This window comes from Myiozetetes cayanensis, unplaced genomic scaffold (assembly GCF_022539395.1).
Source record: "Myiozetetes cayanensis isolate MyiCay16 unplaced genomic scaffold, myiCay2020 scf14, whole genome shotgun sequence".
In the NCBI taxonomy this organism is placed as follows: Eukaryota; Metazoa; Chordata; class Aves; order Passeriformes; family Tyrannidae; genus Myiozetetes; species Myiozetetes cayanensis.
In genome coordinates, this window is record NW_026087048.1 from 17,703,707 (window position 1) to 17,724,792 (window position 21,086).

The following is a 21,086-nucleotide window of genomic DNA, read 5'->3' on the forward strand; positions in this document are numbered from 1 at the left end:
TGTGATTTTAAATATAACTAACTGAGTAAAAACAACTGAAACTGTGGCAGGATGGAGCAATTCTACTTATTCTTTGTCCTAAAGTTTGAAGGTTTTTCTAAAGACAGAGTTAAGCTTTATGGGAAAAGAACTCTGGGGCCTGCAGCTGGTGAGGAGGGAAGGAATGGCCACTGAAGAACTTCTCTCAAGTAGCCTTAGTCTCAAACAATCCCAGATTCCATTCTCATGGCAAAATCCCCCGAGGCTGACCATTTCTTTCCTATATGAAAACATGCTCAAAGCCAGCAAAGTGCAGATCTAATGCTCTGGCTTTCATTATTCATCTGCAGAAATGTTGAACAAGCTGCATGTGATTAGATCCTGTGATATTCCTTTGAAATAGAAGTTAATCTACTTTTCATCGTGTTCCCCAATGGAAAAGAAGTAGTTGCCAAAGTCTGACTGGCACTTGTGTTTTATAGTTGAGCCTAGTGCTTTTTATGGGGCTGCTTGCTGTTCACTCCTGGCAGGATGTTGAAATGTCTCAGATCTGCCACAGAATCTCTAAGGAACCTGGGAAAGATATCAGTCACTCAGGGCATGAGTTACATGCTAAAAATAGAGGGAAAAAACCTGAAAATCCCATGACAGGCCTTTTCTTAATGAACTGACTCCAAATCCCATGTCATGATTCATGAAGCTTATCCAGTTTCATTCATTTGCAGTTTTGTGGCAAATGCATGTTCACCCTTTGCCTAGGATTGAGGCTCCAGTTAAACACCTGGAAATCCCAAAACAGACACTTAGAAACCCTTCTGTGACCTTAAAAGTAGCCCAAGTGACAAGTGAGTCTCCATCTCACCTTCAGAGGGGTTTATTGTGCTGTGAGGCCTGGGAAGCCAAGTTTGTGGTCAAACACAGACATGGTAAATGCAGTGCATGCAAATAAACTGCCCACAGTGACAAAGGCAGACTTAAAATCAAGGAAGGAAACTTGCAGTCTTTGAAATATATTAATTACTACTTGAGTACACTCAGCTTCAGAGTTCAAAAGGAGAGTGGTCAAGGAGTAAGGATGAAACATTTGAAACTTGTCCAGATCTAACTCTGCTCGTTTTGACTGTTATAGATGATCCATTAGTTGTTGGATTTTAGCATGTATTAACTAAAATAGCAGATCACTGTGCTTCCTTTGAAGTTTCATTAGTGGTTTTTAAGAGACTCTATCAGTGACTTTCTAGAAGGCGAGGATGTAACATTTTAAAATATATTATCCAAACAAAGCATCTGACTCTGATTACTCCAGAATTACCATGATCACCAGAGGCTTTCCTGTACTAAACTTTAATTGATCTGTGCAGATTTTTGGGCCAGTTCAGCCAATCATGAAGTTCAAGAGTATAGAAGAGGTGATAAGGAGAGCCAACAGTACTGAGTACGGACTCACGGCCGCGGTGTTCACGAAGAACCTGGACAGAGCCTTAGCTCTGGCTTCGGCTCTGCAGTCAGGAACGGTCTGGTGAGCAGTGTGGGAACGGAGTGTGGGCTGGGAGTTGGTTTCCTGGGAGGAGAGAGGGATTTATGACTTGCAGTCGTGTATAAATGCTGGAGGTGAGATGTATTAGGAGCCTGTTCAGTTCTTTATGCTGCTCAGAAACAACATCCGTTCCTCAATATGAGGTGGTGAGGACCAGACAGTCTGTCGAGAAATGGATTGGTTTTTCCTTCAGTTGATGTAGTTCTTCGTCTGAACAACCCTGGAAATGTAGGAGTTGTAGTAAATTCCACCAGATGTGGTGCCTTTCAAATCCTCTGTGTGTGTCATGATCTTCAGGCACCACCAGATGGGTCTTTTCTGCACAAACCAGTGTGGACAGTAGATGGCAACACACCACTGTCACAAAGGGCAGCTATTTTTGCCTACAGAATTCCTTATTTTATATTAGAATCATTTTAAAGATGGAATCCTGATTTTTTTTTCCCAGCTCAGTATAGGAGTTTGATCTGATGCCTGATTTTGATGCACACAAAGGATTGATTTCGAGAGCTGGCACCTGAAGAATCTGCTTCAAATATCTAAGTAAAAATGGGATGTTGGGCTTTGAAGGATACATGTGCTATACATGGAAGTGCAGAGCTACAGCACAAGCCATAGCTGTCCCTTTTCTGTCATTTGATCTCACTGAGGTGCTGAGGAGGTGTCTGCATTAGCTTTTTCTCCCACATGTCTATAGAAATGGGCCCAGTGCTTTCATTTTACTGCAGCACAATTGTCTGATACAGTCCAAATTTTTTTCTATACCTGGAAGCGGATGCTGGGCCTGGTTGTGGGTGTTTAGACAGCTTTTGGAGTAAACATGTTCAGTTCAGAATGTGCTTCATAAACTAGGGAATAGGCTGGACTATTTATTGTAATCACATCTCTGAACACAGACTAAATTCCAGCTCTAGCACGAATGTCTTTGCCACTGGAGACCATGAAGTGAGATGTGGGTGAGACTGAGTACCACTCAAAAGTTTTGTGTTTCTGCAGCAAAATAAGATTTTATTGCTAAAATTTGATTTCTCAAGTGACTGAATTGTATAAAGAGAAAAGGGACGGATTTCAGCCCTTTTTTGCATTGTCGTTGTTGTCATCATCTTGCTTCTCTTTGGTGCTGAATTGACTTTTCAAAAAAATTGATGTTTTTATTGTAGGATCAACTGTTACAATGCGCTCTATGCACAGGCTCCTTTCGGTGGCTTTAAAATGTCAGGCAATGGCAGAGAACTGTAAGTTTTGCTCAGTATTTTGTTTATATGTGGGTGGTGAATGCAATAACAATTGTGACTGTGAAAACATTGTTGGATTTGCTTCTAAACTATCAGGCTTGCAGCAGGCTGCAGGGGGAGGTGCTGAGCCAGCTACAGTGTGGATGTAAAGCATTCCTTCAGGAGTACCTTCATCTGCTTTATAAGCTTTTAGGAACATCAGTTCAGTCAAGTCCACTTGGAAGCATTTTTCCATACTGGTTAAGTTTTTAGGTCAAGGGAGAGGTGTAACAGCTTGGCTGGGGACGCTGGTATTTACCCCAAACCTCCTCCACCTCTCTCTGGTGGTGTCTGGGCCTCCCTGGGCTGCTGTATCATTGCTTCTAGTTGGACTTTTTCCAGTGGGAATGAATGATCTCCAAAATCATTTTGCATCCCACCTGCCAAGCTTGCTGCTAAATTACAGGAGGACCTTTTGTCCCTCTCCCCTAGCCTGACCTGTTGCAGTGGGTCTACCAGACATTTCAGCTCTAAGTAATTACTAAAGCCAAAATTTTTAAACCAAGGTCACCCCATGAGTTAGAGGTAGAGCTGAGACATTTTCTTAAATCTTAATTGTTTTCTTGTATAGGAGGGAGGCAGCTTTTCTTACACCACTCAGCAAACTCTTCAGAGAAATCTAAAGCACTTTTTCTTTCACAAGACAGATTTCATTCCAGGAACCACTTCCAGTAGCTGTTCTTGGTGCATCTGCTGCTCTGGGACATTCAGGTGCCTCACTTGCTAAGCACAGCAAATGAATGAATCCTCAAATGGGACACAGATATATTGAGACCTTATGGTTTACTTTGCCTGACTGCCTGTCTAATTAAAGGATGTCAGGGCTTTATCCCTTGGGCAAGGTATGGGAATAGAGCCAGTTTCCACCAACCATATAATGCAGTGGTGGGCTCTCTTATCAGAATGATTCTGGAGCAAATGCCATGGTAACTTGTAGATAGAAGCTTTCTTTCAGTGAAAAATTAACTTTAATTACTGACTGAGCACTGATAACTGTGTGTATGTGGCTGGCTCTTCTGTGGCTGCTCACAGCAGCACTCAGTTTTCATTAGGCAGAGTCACAAGGTGTCACCTTGTGGGTTACAGTGACCAGAAGCATTCCATGTTTCTTTTCCAAGAGGATGTAGTTGTATGTCCTTGTGTGCACGTACTGAGCAGTTACTAGAAGTGGTGGGACAAATCAATAGCTGGTCTAAGTTGGTTCAGATCTGGGTTTAATGGCCTGATGTCTCTACAGCAGCTGGCAATGAGAAGTTAAAGTGCACACATGCAGAACTCTCTTCTCTTAGGGAAGTACACGTTAACATACTACAATTGTTTGTCCCTCTCCCTCCTCTCTCTTCTTTTCTAGTGGTGAATATGCTTTGGCAGAGTATACTGAAGTGAAAACAGTCACCATCAAACTCTCCCAGAAGAGTCCATGAGGACAAGAAGGCCTAAAATGCTGACACTCTGAATGTGACACATGTGGGACGTGTTCAGAGCAAGGGGGAGGGGAGGGGTAAGAAGGAAAATGGAAACACCTGTCTTTATTCCTCTAGAAACACTGAATCTACTGGACTCCATTTTGTCAACTGGCTCTTCAAAAACTGATTTTCCTGGCCCTACTGGCAGTACACTCTGGTACTGTGCAAGTCCCTGGCTGTTCATCTGCCTGCTACCTGTGGCTAAAATGATGGTCGGTCACGGTGCTTGCAGGGCATCTGCTTTCAAACTGTACCCTGGAGGATGTGGACATGGCTGGCATGTGAGACAGATTGCTGGTACCATCAGCATGGGCTGGCAAACAACTTCAGAGGCATTTGGGTTTCACTTGGCGTAGATGGACTCGAGTGGTAGGGTTAGTACAACTTGTCTGGAGTTGGTGGAGTTTGTGTGGAGATTGCAGCTGGAGTTTGGGACCTGAGTGCAAACTTCCATGGAAGGATCTGTAACAAAATTCTCTTTGAAAGAGCTATCTTAGTCTCTCTAAAGATACATGCATTCTGCATACTGGTGATATTCTAGCCCTGAATGAGATTTGGGGGAGTTTCCTAGAGGACTCCTTTGGGGCCAGGATTTCACCCACCAGAACTAGACTTTCAAGTGCCCTTGGAACCTGATGTTTTGGTGTGCACACACTGCACATGCTGCAAATGCAAGTCACTGACTTGCTGACCCTTCTGGCTCCGAGCGAGTCCCAGTTGTATCTCAAACCTTCACTACAGCACTTTTTGCAAGAGGATTTTGCACTGTACTTACCGTGATGACACCGAGTTGGATGCTGAGCATGTAGCATGGCAGATACCCCACAGAAAACACCCCCCACCAATCCTTCTGACCTGGGGGAGAGAGCAGAAGAGCTGCACGAAAGCTGTCCTGCTCTCTCTTTCTCTGTAACCTTCAGGCTTTGTGAACATCTCTTTGTTTTTTGAGCCAGGGCTATTAATTGTGAGCATAAAACTGATAAGCTCTTCTCACTGCTTCTTTATCCTGTGTGAATGTAGCTTAAAATACATTTCTGGAAGTGCAGTATGAAAAGGCAGGTGCTCCCAAGCACACATTAAATGCTAAAGAGGTGGGTGTACGAGCCAGTTACTGATGTATAAGCTATGGCTGGACTTCAGTGTGCCAGAGCTTAGCAGTAATTGTCCCTGTGAGTGCTGTCATCTCGTAGCCAGCACAGAGTAGCTGATCCTTCACTGAGCAACCAACTGCCTTGGACTGTCTCTTGCTCACAGCTGTCCATGGAGTGGCTGTCACACCAAGTTCATACCTTAGCACTTCCTGCAGTAACTCCTTTGCATGCCCAGACATTATTAGGGGATTAATGACAGGCCACACACTGTCCTCAGTTCCTGGGTTCACTGCTTTCCCTCCTCCTCCTCCTCCTGGAGAACCACTGGCAAAAGGATGGCAAGTCCCACGTCTGCAGGAGCTGTGAGTGTGCAGGAGTTAGTGGTGACAGCTTGGTAGGAAGTTCAGGTGATCCCACTGGGATTGTCCTCTGGGAACCAGCCCACGGAGGTTCCTTATGGTGTATCAGCACATCTCCAGGGAGCAGTGATAAAGATTCCTGCCTGGAATTTTCCAGATGGTAGAGCTTGAAGCAGAAATGCAGGTCTAACCTCTTTTCTCTCTGCTGCAAGCAAGGATTTAACCAGTACCTTCCTTTGCTCAGAGATACTCAGTCAGTAAATAGTTCTGTTGCATCAGTGGAGCTTTTTTTGGAGGAGGAAGGAAGGTGGGTGGTGATAAGTAAGGAAAAACTTTGCATGAGCCTAAACTTCCTTATTAGAGAACGTTGAAATTGCACTTCAACACCACTTAACTTCTTACATGACATACCTCCAAGAGCTGTAACCAGATGCCTGTCCTTCCACGGGACGTGAGACAGGTAAATCTCCCCATCCAGTGATGAAAATGTCCTCCCTTCCCCATGAAAGGCCAAATGGGAACACTGTAAATAAGTTTTTATTTTTGTAAAACTCTTAGAGTGCAAACATCTTCTCAGACAAACGTTTTGCTCTTGCCTACCTGAGGGTTTTCTCGGGCTGCAGCCAGACAGTAGGGAGGTGAGGCAAACAGTAAAAGGTTGGTTATCTTGATGTATCTTTGTATTTTTGGTAAGCAGTGGTGGAAACTGAAATCATCTAAAATTCTTAAAATCCTACTATTCTGACTTTATATGTATGATATATATTTCACTTTTTTTTTCCCTTATCATGTTTTTTAAAAAAGTCAATGTATCTCTTATTGTATAAATCAGGGTTTGACTCTACACACTGAATTTTCTAAGTTATATAACACTAGACACTAACTTTAAAATAACCCCTTAGAGGGTATATATATTTCTTTCATTGCACAGTAAGGCTTTCATATGAAATACTAGTTGTTTTTTTAAAAGAAAAAAACTATATTTATAAATTAGGATACAGTTAATCTAATGTATTTTTATAGCTAAAGGTACATGAAAATGCTATGTTTAAACCTCATGTATATATTTAGACTATGGGTATCTTTTTTTTTTGTAATAGTTCTTGTTCCTAATAAATGTTTAACTTTGTGAAATGGGTGTGTCTGAGGATTCAGTATCTCACTGGGGAACTGTGAGGGAATCTGCACTTTTGGTTTAATTTCTGCAATTTGTGAAGAATTGGCCTGTTTTAATAGAGTAAAGTGCTGAGTGTGGTCAATGCTCTGCACATGGAAGCTGGAGTGTGTGTGAACAGCTCACCCTGCAAACAGCCACTCGTGTGAGTTGTGCCATTTACTGTGGGTGGAGGGAGGAGGGGAGCAGAGCTGCAGCTGGCAGGGGCAAGCACAAAGTCAGATGGATCCTCTTCCTTCTGAGGTGAGACCCAAAATGGAAGTATTTGGAGGGGTCATGCAGACAGATGGGGCTTCCTGCCTTGGTCTGGCTGCTCCTAAACCCCTTTGAGACACATCCACCCAAACTCCTTGAATTTTCCACTTGCTAACAGCATCTCTCAGAAGCTTTTAGACTCCAGGAAGGGGAAGACTGGAGATACAAAGGAATTACTGTGAGTGACACAATCAATGGAGACTTAAGGAAGAGTGGGATGAGATTTGGGGAGGGGAAAAAGGGAAAAGTTAGCTTGAAGGTGTGGATGAATTATTGCCTGGGGAAGTTAGAGTTTCTATCATAATGAAGAAGTTATTTTAATGTGTTTTCAAACAATTGTGGTAAAAAGCTGTAAGAAAAAAAAAGCTGAAAAAAAAGCTGGGTAAGAGCTGGGCTGTGAGGCATAACAGGCAGCAGGCTGGGTAAGAGGTAGAAAGGGTGCTAAAACCAGGTAACACTTGTTTTAGCTGTGTTAAAAGTTAAAAGACAATGGTAGAGGTTTGTTCTTGCTCTCTGTCTATGGCTGCAGAGATTGACTGATGGGGACCTGAACACAGGTAAAAGCACCAGTGAAGACCTATGCTCTCTGTGTCTCCATAATCACTCCAAAGAAGCATTCCAGGGGAATCTCAGGCTGCCACAGCCATTCAGCGAGTGGGCATGGCTTTTTCCATCCTTAAGTGACCATCAGAGACCCATTGCTAAGTACGGACCAGGGAAGAAAAAATATCCTCAAGTGTTTAATTTACAGAATCACTGTGAGTAGCCGAGCAAAAGGCACGCAGAAATGGTCTTTTCTTAGTAGGTCCAATGGGTGGGGAAAATTCCAGGCTTGTCCAGGAAAGTTCCAGGCTTGTCAGAGGCTCCCGGAGAGGAACGGGTCAGGGCTGGGGAAGGACCGCGCACACCAGCACAGCGCTGGAGCGCAGCCCGGCTGACTCCGTCCGAAGAGAGGGGGCAACCTCGCCCTGCTCTCCCAGCGGGGAGCAAACTCGGCGCGATCCGGGGAAGGAGCAACTCTCGAAGTCGGAGATCTCGGAGCAGCGCGGTAAGACCGTGCCGTGCCGATGGGCAGCGCTGCCCGGGCAGCCACATGGCCGGGGGCGGGGGCCACGCCGGAGCTCGGGGGTCCCGCTCCGGCCACCGCAACTCGCGGTCTGTTTTTTTCCTAAAAAAACCAAAAACCCTCCACCCCGCAGGGCCCGCGGGGCTGTGCGGGGGCGGGCGCGGGGGTCGAGGCCGGTGCCGCCCTGTGCCCTCCCTCCCTCCCGCGGGGCCAGGCGAGGGGCCGGCCCGCAGGACTCGCCCTTCGCCGCCGCGGAGGAGGCGCCGCTGCCCCGCTCCCTTTCCTGCCGCCTCCCTTGGCGGAGCGGGGCGGGCGCCGGAGGAGGAGGAGGAGGAGAGAAAGGAGGTGGAGGAGGCGGCAGCGGCGCAGCGACCGCCGGCCCGGGACGCTGGAGGTACCGCGGCTTCGCTGCCCCCCTCGGCCACCTGCCCGGCGGCGAGGGGAGGCTCCTGGGGCTCGCCGGGGCGTTTCAGGTGGAGAAAAAGGGGTGGAGGGAGAGGGGAAAGCAGCTTTTTTAGAAAGAAAACGAAAGTTGGGAGGGAAGTTTGCAGGCGCAGGGCGGCGGCGGGCGCTGCCGGTCCGCCCTCCCCGGCAGCCCCGCCCGGCTCTGCCCCGGCCAGGCGGGCACCGGGAGCGCCGGGAGTCGCTCCCGGGGGTCACCCGGGTCTCGCTTCGGCGAGTGGGAAGTGCCTGGAAAGGCTTGTGAGACTCCCCGAATCGCGGTGTGCTCCTGGTCTCTCCCCAGCCGGGAGTGGGGTGGGAGAAAGGGGCTGGCTCGCTGCGCAGAGCTCACCCAAGGATGAAGGATGCGGGTCCCGCAGGGAAGGGGGTCCTTGTGCTCGGTCCCTGGCACCGAGCCTGCCACTTCAGCCCCAGGTTCACCATCACCCTGCCCGGTGTGACAGCAGGCGGGTCTGTGCATTCCCACCCGGACTGTGCCCTTGGGCCTCTCAGATCCGCGCCGTTCCCATCACAGCGACCAACCCCAGGAGGGATTCTTAAAAACAACAGGTGGTTTGAGCGAAGAGCTGAAGTTTTGGCAGATTTCTCACGAATTGGGAAGTGATCTCGGGCAAATCGCGTTGTTTCTGAGGGCCTGGCTGGGTTTAGGCACAATGCACGGAGTGAGACCAAAGAGGCTGGTGAAGGGGAGAGGAGGTGATGGCACAGGCACGGTCAGATGTGCCGGGGCACTGTCTGACTGCTGGCAGTAGCAGCTCTCGGGAGAGAAACTGGAAACGTGTGAAATGGATGTAAATGCCACTTCAGGTGTATTCTGCATGGTCCTTCTCCTTCTGAATGAGATTCTGCGGAGCTTATAGATTCCTTCTCCCTAAATCAAATCAAAACATGGTGTTTGCACGCGTTACAGTTGAGATGACCTTGCTTAAGGCAAACTCTGTAGGGTTTTTTTGTATTATATGCTCAAAGGTCCTGAAATATGGAAATGCTGCTTATATGGGCGCTGTGTGGCAGTAACACACATGTAGTTACTTAGAGGGAACTGATTGTCAAAACCACACCACTGTTTTTCCTGAAAGTGTTTCTGTTTTGTGTTTTTGTCGTTTTTGTTTGGATTTTTTTGTTTGTTTGGAGTTTTGTTTGGTTGGTTTTTTGTTTTGTTTTGGGATTTTTTTTTTTCACTATATACAGGGAAAGTTTCAGCCTGGGGAATAAGCTGAGTAGAAGGCTAAAAATCAGGAGTAGGATGGTTTTCAAGCTTCTGTGGTTCATGCTGACCCCTGTTCGGTGTTTCTTGTACGGTTGCTGTGAGTGCACAGGGTTTGTCCCCATCGTAGAGCAAGGAAATGCCTCAGAATTTAGCAGGGGCTAAAGAGAGCTGGTCTGTTGGTGTGTGCAGGGAGAAGTGTTTATTCTTACCAGAGCTGCTCAGTGCTGGTGGAAGCATCTCATCCCTTCCATGGTCAGAGTTAACAACCTGGACAGCTTTTGGGAGGTGTGAGAGCCTCCCTGACACCTCTGCCTGTGGCATCACACCCTTGGCATGGCAGAGATGTGTGATCCCAGCACAGCAGCTGTGCCTGCCAGGGTGGCTGAGGGAAGCTCAGCCCAGGAGCCAAGCTGATTCCAGTGGGAACTTGGCGTGTTACAGGACAGAATCCAGTCCACCAACATGGTCCCAATTCACCAGTTTGTGGGCTTGGACTGGAAATTAGGGATTACCTCCATCTCAGCCTCCTGCAGCATGCAGTGCCCAGACTGTGGGGCACAGGGGTGTGAGTTTTGGGTCCTGCTGCCAGGCACCACAGTCAGGGGCATCAGAAGCTATTTTCCTTTAAGTACTCTGAAATGCAAGTATTTGCCTAGAAACAACTGATATTAGGAATCACTGCAGTGATTTTTAGTGTTGTTGGCTAGTGGTTAAAACCCAATGTAAGGAGGGAGGACAGAAAGCTTCACAAAGTGTGGAGATGGATCAGCATATTTTTGTATTCACCTTGGCTTTTGATCCCAGCTCTGCTCAGGGAGAGTCATGGATGATCTTAGGCCTTGCTGGTCAAAGCAGGAGGTGGGTCATGAGCTTTGCCTAATTAGAGCCTCAAATCAAAACTTCGAGCATCACACACCAGACATCCGAAGAACCAGTAAGAGTCAGTTGAGGGGCATCGTATTACATCTGAGAGGCATTTACTGACTGAAACTGAAAGCAGAAAACGAGGGAACTCTGATGCTGGTCTGGCACACGCTGCAAAGTCACCCGTAGTTTAACCTCTGTGTGGAAGAAGTTAAAAGGCAGGTGTGAAGCTGTGAGGAAGGAGGGAGTTGGAATTGCCTGGGAAGGCTGAGCTGCGCAGTTTTCTGCTGGCTGTTGTGCCAGACAGTTCAGAAGAAGCCAACCTTTAAGAGCTCCTAAGGACCTGATCTGCCTCCCTGGATCTGTTTGGAGAAGCCTGATGCTTCCAGGGTAGGAGAGCTCTCTGAAAGGACTGGGCAGAGGGGACAGGAGTGTGTTTCTCTTCGCCCTCCTTTCATTCCTGCAGAGGATTGTCTCAGTAACCACAGCAGTGTTTCTCAGTTTCTCACAGTCTTACAAGGGCCGTGGTTGTCTTTGTGGATGGGAGAGGTTTTGAGGTTGCATTTAGGATTTTTCCAGCTGCACTGCATGGTTTCAATGCTCTGCCTTTACACCAGCTTGTGGAGAATCTGAAACTGCAGCTGTGACCCCTGCCCGCCCCCACGTGCTGTGCCCAAAGACTGAGCAGCTTTGGTGGTGAAAAATTAAGAACATTATCTTTCTATAGTGGAGAAATTGTTAGTCCCCTCTGTTAATTCACATTATACTCTTAACAAAGCTAGTATGCAAATAATTGTATTTATAGGATAAAAATAATTGTATTTATAGGATAAGTGCATTTCTGCAAAACAATATTTAGACAACTGTGTTAGACTGCAGAGGCATGAGGAATTTCTATACTAAAATGGTTAATCTGTTTTGTTGGTTTTATTTTTAAACAGAATAAATGATGTTTCTTCAGGATGGTGCTTAGTAGCAGTCGCTGCTGCTGCATGTACATGATGGAGATGGTTCAGCTTTGACAACACTGTTCAGTTTGAAGTGCTGTGGAAAGTTTGCCTGTTGGACCTTCACAACTGGACCCAGAATGTACTGGTGTGTGGGAACTGAGGAATCCGCTGTTTGCAGGGAGAGCACCATGGATCCACAAAATGGTAAATAGGAGGAGTTTTTTTTTCTTTCCTGTTCAGGTTGGGAGCAAAAGTTTTTAAGAGAAATCAGCAGCCACTGGGTTTTGATGAAATTTAAAGATATGAAAGATCTTTGAGCCCCAGTCTTTGAACATTTGCCGAGGAATTTTACTTGCAAGGAGAATGATGCTGAACTACTCAGGTGGTAAGAATAGCATTCCCCTCAAGATTGATATTCTCCAAAAGGCTACAGAATTAGTCAATACATGCATCATGTCTCCCCAGCTCCTAAATATGTTTTACAAGATCTGTGCTTTTTCAGTGTGTGAATGCAAATATGTTCCCAGTCACTGATGCAGTGGGTTTTCAGGGTATGAAAGCTGCTAAAATCAGAGCATCCTTTCTCAGCCTGAACAGATATTAACCTGCTCCAGTTTTACTGTCAGCTCCGATTCAGTGCCTTGCAGTGATTTATTGCTGGGCTGGATCAGAAGGTCTGTGTTTATGTAATCTAATAAATCCATGGGTGGAAATTCCTCTTTCAGCAGGGACATATGCTTCAGGTTGCTTCCTGTGAAATTTCTTTTTCTTTTTTTTTCCCCGAGCAGCCGAATTATTTTTGGATGGTTTCTCTCTCTGAAACCCTCAGCTCCCAGGCACTGCTGCTTTTCTCTGAGTCAAACCCCAGTTCTGTTCCTGCAGCAAGAAATAGCCTCCTGGTTCTTGTGTAACGGTGTTCCCCCCTTGCAGCAAGTGCTTCATTAGGAGGCAGCATCTGCGTTTGAAGTGTGGGAAGAAGGTGTGTTTGACGCTCTGTAGTGAGTAAGCAGCCCTCAGCAGAAGCTCATGTTTTTGCAGCCTTATTTCGGATTTTATCAGCAACTATGAAGCAAAACCTGGTAGTTTATTCAGAGGCCGCCTTGTCTTGTTTGAAGACGTTTCTCACCAGCATCACAGGGAGCTCTGGGAACTCTTTCCTTTCTCTGTATGTATTCTGCTTGTTCCGTGATACTGATCTTTCTGTTTGCCTTTGCTTTTGTTAATTAGCATTGCGATTTTCTATAGCACTTGGTTACTGAATATTCTTAACATTCTTGAATTCTATCCGCTGAGTTTCACTCTGGAAGAAATTATCTCCACTTCAATACTAAGCTACAAACCATGAAAAGAATTTTAATCTGCGCTAACGATTCGAAAGTGTTTCAAATTGCTACATTTTTGTTTTGCAATAGTGATTTGACAAGTTATCTCACTGTTTAAAGATACAGTAAATAAATTATTTTATGAGTGAATAACGAAGTGAAGAGTGAAACAGTTATGCTTTCTACATTTTGAGTTCATTTCTTTTTTTCCTGAGAACTTTATTACGTGTTGCTGTTATGTAACTACCTTCAGTTAAACTGGTTGACTGGAAGCATACAAATCTTAGTGGCAGACTCTTCTATACTGACATGCCTGGGTTGTATTGTTTGGTAAACAGAGTTGGAAAACTCACAGAGAGATCCTTGGAAAGCTTAAGATCTTTGTCCAAGGCACCACTATTGCCTTGGTAGATTTGCTCTTTATAAGGATGCTGTACATGCTTAAACTCATTGTTATTTCAGGATTGTTTGGGTCCTGCCAAGAGTAATTGTCATCAGCTAACTGGTCCACTCCCTAAGTTAGCTGGTCCTTGTTCTGCGTTTGGATCCTCTTCCAGGGATGGAATCAGGAACACGGTGACTCATCCAGCCTCCACATCTGAACCTATTGTTTACGTGCCTTTAGGAACACTGTGGATGCAGCCTCCTGCTTCCATTCAGTGGGAACTGCTGGGAAAGGGTGGGGGGGTGAGATCCCAGATCGTTTCTTTAATGCTGACGACCTCATTAGTGCTTGCAGAGCTTGGAGTCTGTTTTTTGGGGCAGGAAGGGCAGGTGTGTGGCTGTGAGGGGTTTGTCCAACGGTGGGTGGTGCCGGTGGCTCCGTGACGGGTCCATTGGAGGCACCTTCTGTGCCTGTGCACCCACTGCCTTGATCTTTTCAAAACCTTGAGATTTTTAGGGCTTTTTTTTTCCCCCCATAGCAGCTATGAAGCCCTGGCCAAATTAGAAGATGTAATGGGTGATTCCGGGGCTCACCTTACTCTCGTGTCTCCCCTGCTGTTCCTCCCGGCAGTGCAGTGATCTTGCCTGTATCCCAGCAGGATTCCTGCTTTCCCTGGGAGTGGGTGAGCTGTGTTTCAGAGCTGGACCCTGTCTGCCCTCCAGGGGTGGTGCTGGGTTTGACTTGGTTACACACTGGCTGGTCCACAGCGTAGATTTGTCACCAGGGTGCAGGATAAGGCTCCGGTTTGGATGCAGTCACATCTCCCTCCTCAGACCCTGCTTCCTCTCTCTTAGATTTGTTCATCTTGTCCTAATTAAGAGGTAGAAACTGAGCACAGATACGGGGGCGGCTGCAGTCTCTCATGAAGCACAGGGCTTGTTTTTTTTTAAACTTGGTTAAAGAGCTCTACATAATATAGTGGAGGTGACATAATGTGAATTTTATAGAAATACAACAAGGACATCAGTGTGGGAATGCCTAGAAAAGCATAAGGATTCATCTCCTTTCTACAGGCTGGTTGGTTTCTTTGAATCTTATGAAATTTTACAGTAGGGATTTAATTCTTACATGGTTCTCTAGGAGACAGTTCCTCAAAGATGTAGGACAGCAAACATTGTCTTCTGAAATGTAAGGGCACATCTGTTAAAGAGCTTATCTCCCTCTTACTGTGAATTTTATTCCAAGTTGCAGAATGTTCGTGTGCCACTGGTGTGTGTCTCGGAGGTGGAATTGGATTATCCTTTTCCAACATGCCAGAGGGTGTCTCTTCTCTCCTGCTAAACCTAGAAATGAGCACTGAAAAAGGGATGTTACCTTGTAGTGTATCTAACATTACGTGATTAGGGACAATGATGCCAATGATAGCTGCTTGAAATTTTATAGTAGCTTTGCAGGTATTAACTAAAGGAACCTTCACAATTTCTTTAGAGGCAAATCAGTTGTAAGCTGGTGACTTTCCACTGTTCAGGGCAACACACATGGACATGTGCAGTATGCCTGGAAAGGAGACCTAAATATTAAATGAGGGAGCAAGCAAGTCACCAGAATATAATGGCTTGAGTTGTCCTCTGGAGTGGACCAGAGCCCCTAAAGCTGTGCTTTGGAAGTGCTGTGGTGACCCTGCAGCACACAGGGAATTCTGTTTTATCAGAAAGAAGCAACCCACAGCGGTAGTGACCTCTGCAAGCCCTCCTGGGCCATGGCTCAGCTCAGAAATGACTCAGAGGGAAAGCTGCTGCCAGCAGAGCTGCTTCCTGAGTGGGAGAAAAGCCTCCTGTGCGAGAAGGAGTTGAACTGGAAGAGTTAAAAGAGCAGTTGTAACAAGAGGGACTTCTCAGGAGCAAGTGCAATTTTATATGGAAAGTTTCACAATGGACTGTGTGGTGATAACTTGAGCTTAGCAAGTGGAACAGCTTGTCCTCCTGGGACACCCTTTGTGCATCCAGCCTTGCTCCCTGTTTGCAGCAGGGCAGGACATGTGCAAGTGTGGCCGAGGCCTTTTTGGGGAGCAGCAAGTTTGGGGAGGTGATGGAACTGTAGGTGGAAGGATGGAAACTCTGACAGACTCTGCCTTTGCTCTCCATTCTGTACTCACTGACAGCCCGAGCCTTCCAGCTGCCAGCCTGGCAGTGTGAGACCCACTTCAAAAATAAAAACCTACAGAAAAACCCTGACTTCTTATAGCAAGAAAGGCAAGCAGAGCCCACCCACTGCTGGGTGGGCATGGACATGGCTTCCAGATTAGATCTTTGGAGGGGTGTCCTTTGCAGGGCAAGGAGTTGGACTTGATGATCCTGATGGGTACTTTCCAACTCAACATATTCTATGATTTCCTCACAGTTCTGCACTGTTGGTTTTTTTTGCCTTAAACATGAAGGGCAGGAGCTTAATTTTGGTAGTGTGGCACATTGTGCTGTATAACAGGGAAAAAATACTCACAGCTTCTCTCCTGCTTTTCCCATCCACACCTTACCCTGTAGTAACATTACCCTGAGTATTTTGTGACAGCATGGGGTGAGAAGGGCAAGGAGAGCATCTGGGACGTGAGCTGAGGACACAGAGACCTGCAAAGTGTGTTGGCTGTGTGAAGTTCTGGATAATCAGACTAAATGAGCCCTGAAGGTTTTCTGTTTTTCTTCCCGCTTGTTAAGCTGAGAGTTAATTTGAGTCCAAACAGCAAACTGAAAGTGTTCCTATGATCAAAAAAAACCAACCAACCTAGCAAAAAATAGAACAGGTATTGTGTGTGAGTTGGTCTCACTGCAGAGTGCCCTGCAGAAGGAGAAGTAGGAAATGCTCAGCAGGAATAGGAAGTACGCTAGTAAAGCAGTAATAGGTCTGTATTTTTAAACATTTAAATAAACTCTTGATACAGAAGTGGTGCAATCTCACAAGAGCTGATGCGGAAGGCTGGTCTGCAGCAGAACATGCCTGTGGTTAAACCTGCCCTCCCGTGCAGACAGCAGCAGGGCTGTGTGTTGCAACATCTCTCCAGACTGACCCTGGATTATCAAAAAGGGTGATGAATGCTGAGGCATTTACAGTCTTCCTGATAAATACCATCAAAGCCAGCGTGCTCTTGAATTTGAGGGCTGCTGGGAGAGCCACTGGTGCAGTAAAGACCTTGGGAAGCTAATTGAGCAGAGTCCAACCTGAGAGCCAGCTTGATTTACAGGCAGTAGTAAAGAAATTGATCTTTATCTGACCTGGATCTGGCATTATCTGCTGCTTTACAGCTTTATTTTTCCACCTTCCTGTTACAATAGATTTGTGGTTTATAACATTGAAATGTAACTTATGACAAGTCTATCAAGAAGCCTGGGAAAAAAACAAAGGTAAGGTGATAAGGTTGTAAGGAAAATCCTTTGCCCTTAGAACTTGTGCACAGAGACTTTTTTACAGCCTCAGAAAGTTGTGATTTACAAGGCAGCTTTCAGGTGAGAGTTGATTCTGAGGTCACAGAACTGCTGTCTTGTGTTTCAGTGGGAAAAAGGCAATTGATAGTGTTCACACCAACTCGGCCTTTACCAGGCCTGTAATTGATTTGCTGTTTTGTCAGAGATGTTGCATGTGATTTTATACTTGCATTAAGAAAACGCAATGAATTATTTTTTTTTTTTTCATCCTCCCCAAAGCCTGTGGGGGCCTCATCCAAAACCCATTAAAGACTCTGGGCTGACATAATGGGATCTTCAGGGATCCTTACAGCATTAAGTCTGTGGTTTGTTTGTTTTCCACTGCTCCGATCGATAAAGGGGCTGCCAGGGCTCTGCTTGGCAGGAGGCAGCGAGCTGGGAGGAACTTGTTTGCATTGCAGATGGGGGTGTGGGGGATGGATTCTGTGCCATTCAGCTCCCAATATGCTGTGTGGAATCACAGAATCACGGAATTTTTACGGTTGGAAAAGACCTTTAAGATCACCGAGTCCAAGCATTAACCCAGCGCTGCCAAGCCCACCATTAAACCACGTCCCCAAGTGCCACATCCACAGGGCTTTTAAATCCCTCCAGGGAGGGTGACTCAACCGTGAAGTCTGTCTGTCCCTTAATAGGTTCTCTTTCAGGTTTGACATCAAGTCAGGCTGATATTTAATTCCTTTCCTTAATCTAAGTCTGTGTGCTCATTAGTGGGTCAGGAATTGCTTATTGGCATGATTGTGTATCACCACAGCAGCAGCTCTTTTATGTAAGCTGCTGATAGTTTCACAACAGAAGTGTCTCCATGCTTTGAATTTGTGCCTTGCCCTCACTTAGAGAACTTATAAAAGAAGTCTTTAAGTTACAGGGAAGACCCTCAATCTTCCCAAAGCCCTCCTGCGTTCAGAGGGGCTCTGGAGGGTGGCAGTTTGTGTTGCTCCAGGCAGACTGGCAGGACTTGGGGTCTGGAGAAGTTCACACCCTGTATGAGCACACAAACCCCATTTCTCCAGTATTTTATACTCATACAGGGTGTGAGTATGGAGATGCACAGAGTAGTGGGAAATCTGGTGCAGATCCTCTCCTTTCTGTCTCACCTCTCCAATTGGAGAGGGCAGCAGATCCGTGGTGAGCTTTGGGAACTCCTTGTCTACAAAGACAAGCCCTGAGTTGTGTCACCCAAGGGTGAGGGAAAGGGTCAGTCGGCCACAGGAAGGGCAGGAGGAAGGAGACAGATGGAAGGAGCAGGGACCTGGGGTTGGGAGCTGGAGGAGCAGCTTCATTTCCTCTCTAACACTCAATATATGGCTCCCAAGCATAAAGGTTGGCATTTCAGGTTCTGCCAGGGAAAGCTCAGTCCCAGTCTGTCCACAACTCCTTCTCTGTGTGCCTGCCTGAAAATCATGGAAAAATAACCACCCAAAGCAGTGATTCAAACAAGAAGTCTGGATAAATTTAGCTCAAATATTCTTGGTATGTTTGTGGCCGCTGTGGAAATTGCGTCACCGCTCGCTTTAATGATCCAAATATCGCATGGCTGCCCGAGAGGGGCTCAAAATGCAATCTTTTAAAGGCATGTGTGGCTTTGGATTTGCTTCACCTGCAGCTAATTGGTTTGGGGGGTTGTTTGTTTTATTCCCTTCTTGGTTAAGGAGTTTTTTTGGACTAGAGGTTACTGCTGCTTAATTGAAAAGCCACAAGGTTTAGGGCTGATGCACTCTGCAGCGTGATTATCTGCTTCACATGAAAGTTCTGTCTGGGGAGCAGGATTCAAAAAGAGTGCTGGTAATTGCTGAAGACAAGACCTCCTCCAGAATCTCCCTGCACATCTTTTTGTCTTGCACATCAAAGAGCCTTTGAAATTGCTTTTATTTTTGCATCAAACAGGAACATCAATTTTTTTTATTTTATTTATTTTTTTTTGTAGCATTAATGGACAGGATCCCTTTTCAGATCTCATACATAGTTTGAAAAACAAAAAGCCTGGCTCCTTAAGTGAGTTTCTAATCCTGGTCACAGTTCTCCCATGTTTTGCACCTTAGACCTTTCACACAGTGGCAGGGTGGGAATAAAAGCTGTCAAATCAAAACCATTTGCATGGATTGGACCAGGTCCTTGGATAAAACGGATCAGAGTTCATCAAGGGTTGGTGAGAAGGGGATGAAATGTGCCTTGCCTCACTTTGCTGTCTCTGCCTTGAAGAAGACACCTAAAAATGCTGTGACCTGCAGCAGGGTCACATCATGAGCTGGAGACTCACTTTCTCCACTGTTTTATTGTTGGTTTGTTGTTGTTTTTCCCAGACTGTCATATCTGTCTTCCCAGCTCTGCCCTTCCCTTGGCTCTGCTGTTGCCAAATTGCCCCTTCAACTCTTTTGATGCCAACCATATCTAATATCTTGATTGCATTTTCTTTTCCTCTGCATGAAACACTTTTACATAAACTGGTCTAGAGTGGTTGTTGTTGTGGTGATGAGAAGTGAGGATAGCAAAGAGTAAGGTGTTTTATTAGGCTGGCAGGCACAGTTAAAGAAGCTCTAACATGCACTAAGCTTGGATTTTGCTGTGTGGGATGTTTACCTCCCTCAAATCTCCTGGAAGGCTTCTTCCTTTAGAGGTGTCTGCTTTTTCCTGCATCTGTCAGTTTGTTTAATAATAAAAAATATTCTCTCATTCTCCAAATTTTTCCTCGAAGCAGGCTGTGAAGCTGTTATCATCTCTCGTGTTACGAGTTAGTGCTTGGCAGTTGGGTTGACTCCTGCCCGTGTTTAATGTGGGAACATTGGCTGTAGGACTGGAAGGAGTGTGTGGATCAGTGTCCTGGTGTCACACTCCTAAACCTTATGCAGGGCTTGCTTTAAGCAAGTTGAGTTGTCTGTTGCTTCTGTTTTTTATAGAAGACTGTTCCAAGCCTCCTTTCTCCAATATTTTATACTTTTTTTCTATCTGTCAACCAAAATGTATTCACACCCTGAACACAAATAGCTCTTCTCCTTCCCCGGTGTCTCCCTCTGGATGTATTTATAGACAGGACTCCCAAGCTCCACAAACCAAGCTCTTCTCATCTCTAGTCTGGAAATTAAATCCTCCATTTCTTCCATTTGTCTTCTCCACCACTTCCAGATTCTCATAGTCTTCCTTGAACATGATAAACTGCTGTTGTGCAGGGTATTTCACACATCTCTTTAACATTGTCTCCCCTTTTTTCTCCTCTTTGAACAGCCTTTCCAAAACCTTCCCCTGTCCCAGCTCTTTCTCTGAAAACCCCTTGGAGGTTTGTTTTTTCCCAGTGGCATCCATGGGGCTGGAGAGACAGATTTTGGCAGCTTCTATGCTGTCATTTTTCACCAGCAGTTGAGTTGCAGTGTCGGGAATGGGCTTTCCACTTCGGAGGGTGTTTAATTAAAGTGAAACATAAGCTCAGGAGCTGCTTTTCTCAACTCAGACAAGCTGTGGGGTCACTGGATGTGTCTTTGGTGGAGCCAGTGGAAGACTTGGACTAAGAGGAGACCTGGGCAGAGACTTGGGCCCATCCTCCCCTCACACTCATACAGGGAGTCCCTCCTGAGCTCCTCCCAGCTGAAAGCATTTGCTTCTTTCTAAAGCAACCTCCCGTCTGAGGAGGTTGTAGTAGAAGAGGGCTGGCCATGAGTTGGTGCTTCCCTAGTGTAAATAATTAATGATTTTATTGTTTTTAGAAGAATGTTGAGCAAATTATTTCTTTGAAAGAGAGAAAACGTCGATGCATGGGATTTTTTTCCCTTCTGATGAAACTTGAACTTAAGGGAAAAGGGGAAAGTTTCAGAAGAAACCAAAGCTAGCCATGAAATTTTATTTTACGAAGTTCCAAATGAAATCCAATCTTGGTTTGGTTTCGTGGCTGTAATATTTGATTCAGTTGGACAGCAATGGTCTCACTAGAGACACCTTTCATCATTTAATAATCCTCTCTTTGCTGCCATGCCTGGAAACGAACACAAAGAAAACCCAGAAGCGTAGTCATACTCCTGCATGCTTAATGTACACCTTCCAATTTAAAATTTGGAAAGCAAGAGTGGCATAGCTGGCCTTGCATGCAGAAGCATATTTCTGAATGATTCAAGCTGTAGGATGGGAACCAAATCACCGAGGCCAAAAGACAAAAATAGCAACTTTCACTTAGAGCTGAGTCATTCGTATTTTCAGTACAGCTCTGGCCATTTGGAGCTCTCTTGGT

At 45.8% G+C, this 21,086-nt stretch overlaps 2 protein-coding genes across 4 annotated transcripts in view; both read left to right on the forward strand.

Annotated features, from left to right (window-relative positions):
• Positions 1–6,780, forward strand: part of ALDH1A3 (aldehyde dehydrogenase 1 family member A3) — a 38,260-nt gene extending 31,480 nt beyond the window's left edge. For both annotated transcript variants that reach the window (XM_050309013.1, XM_050309012.1), the window contains exons 11-13: positions 1,341–1,498; positions 2,677–2,751; positions 4,142–6,780. In XM_050309013.1, the coding sequence (XP_050164970.1) occupies positions 1,341–1,498; positions 2,677–2,751; positions 4,142–4,214 (306 nt within the window). In that variant the 3' untranslated portion in view covers positions 4,215–6,780. The remainder of the gene's footprint in view (positions 1–1,340; positions 1,499–2,676; positions 2,752–4,141) is intronic.
• Positions 6,781–11,692: 4,912 nt separating this feature from the next.
• LRRK1 (leucine rich repeat kinase 1) overlaps positions 11,693–21,086 on the forward strand; it is a 72,796-nt gene continuing 63,402 nt past the window's right edge. Inside the window, exon 1 of one of the 2 annotated variants that reach the window (XM_050308998.1) lies at positions 11,693–11,891. In XM_050308998.1, the coding sequence (XP_050164955.1) occupies positions 11,825–11,891 (67 nt within the window). In that variant the 5' untranslated portion in view covers positions 11,693–11,824. Of the gene's footprint in view, positions 11,892–12,531; positions 12,853–21,086 lie in introns of those variants that run through there. The other variant, XM_050308999.1, reaches the window with a different exon arrangement.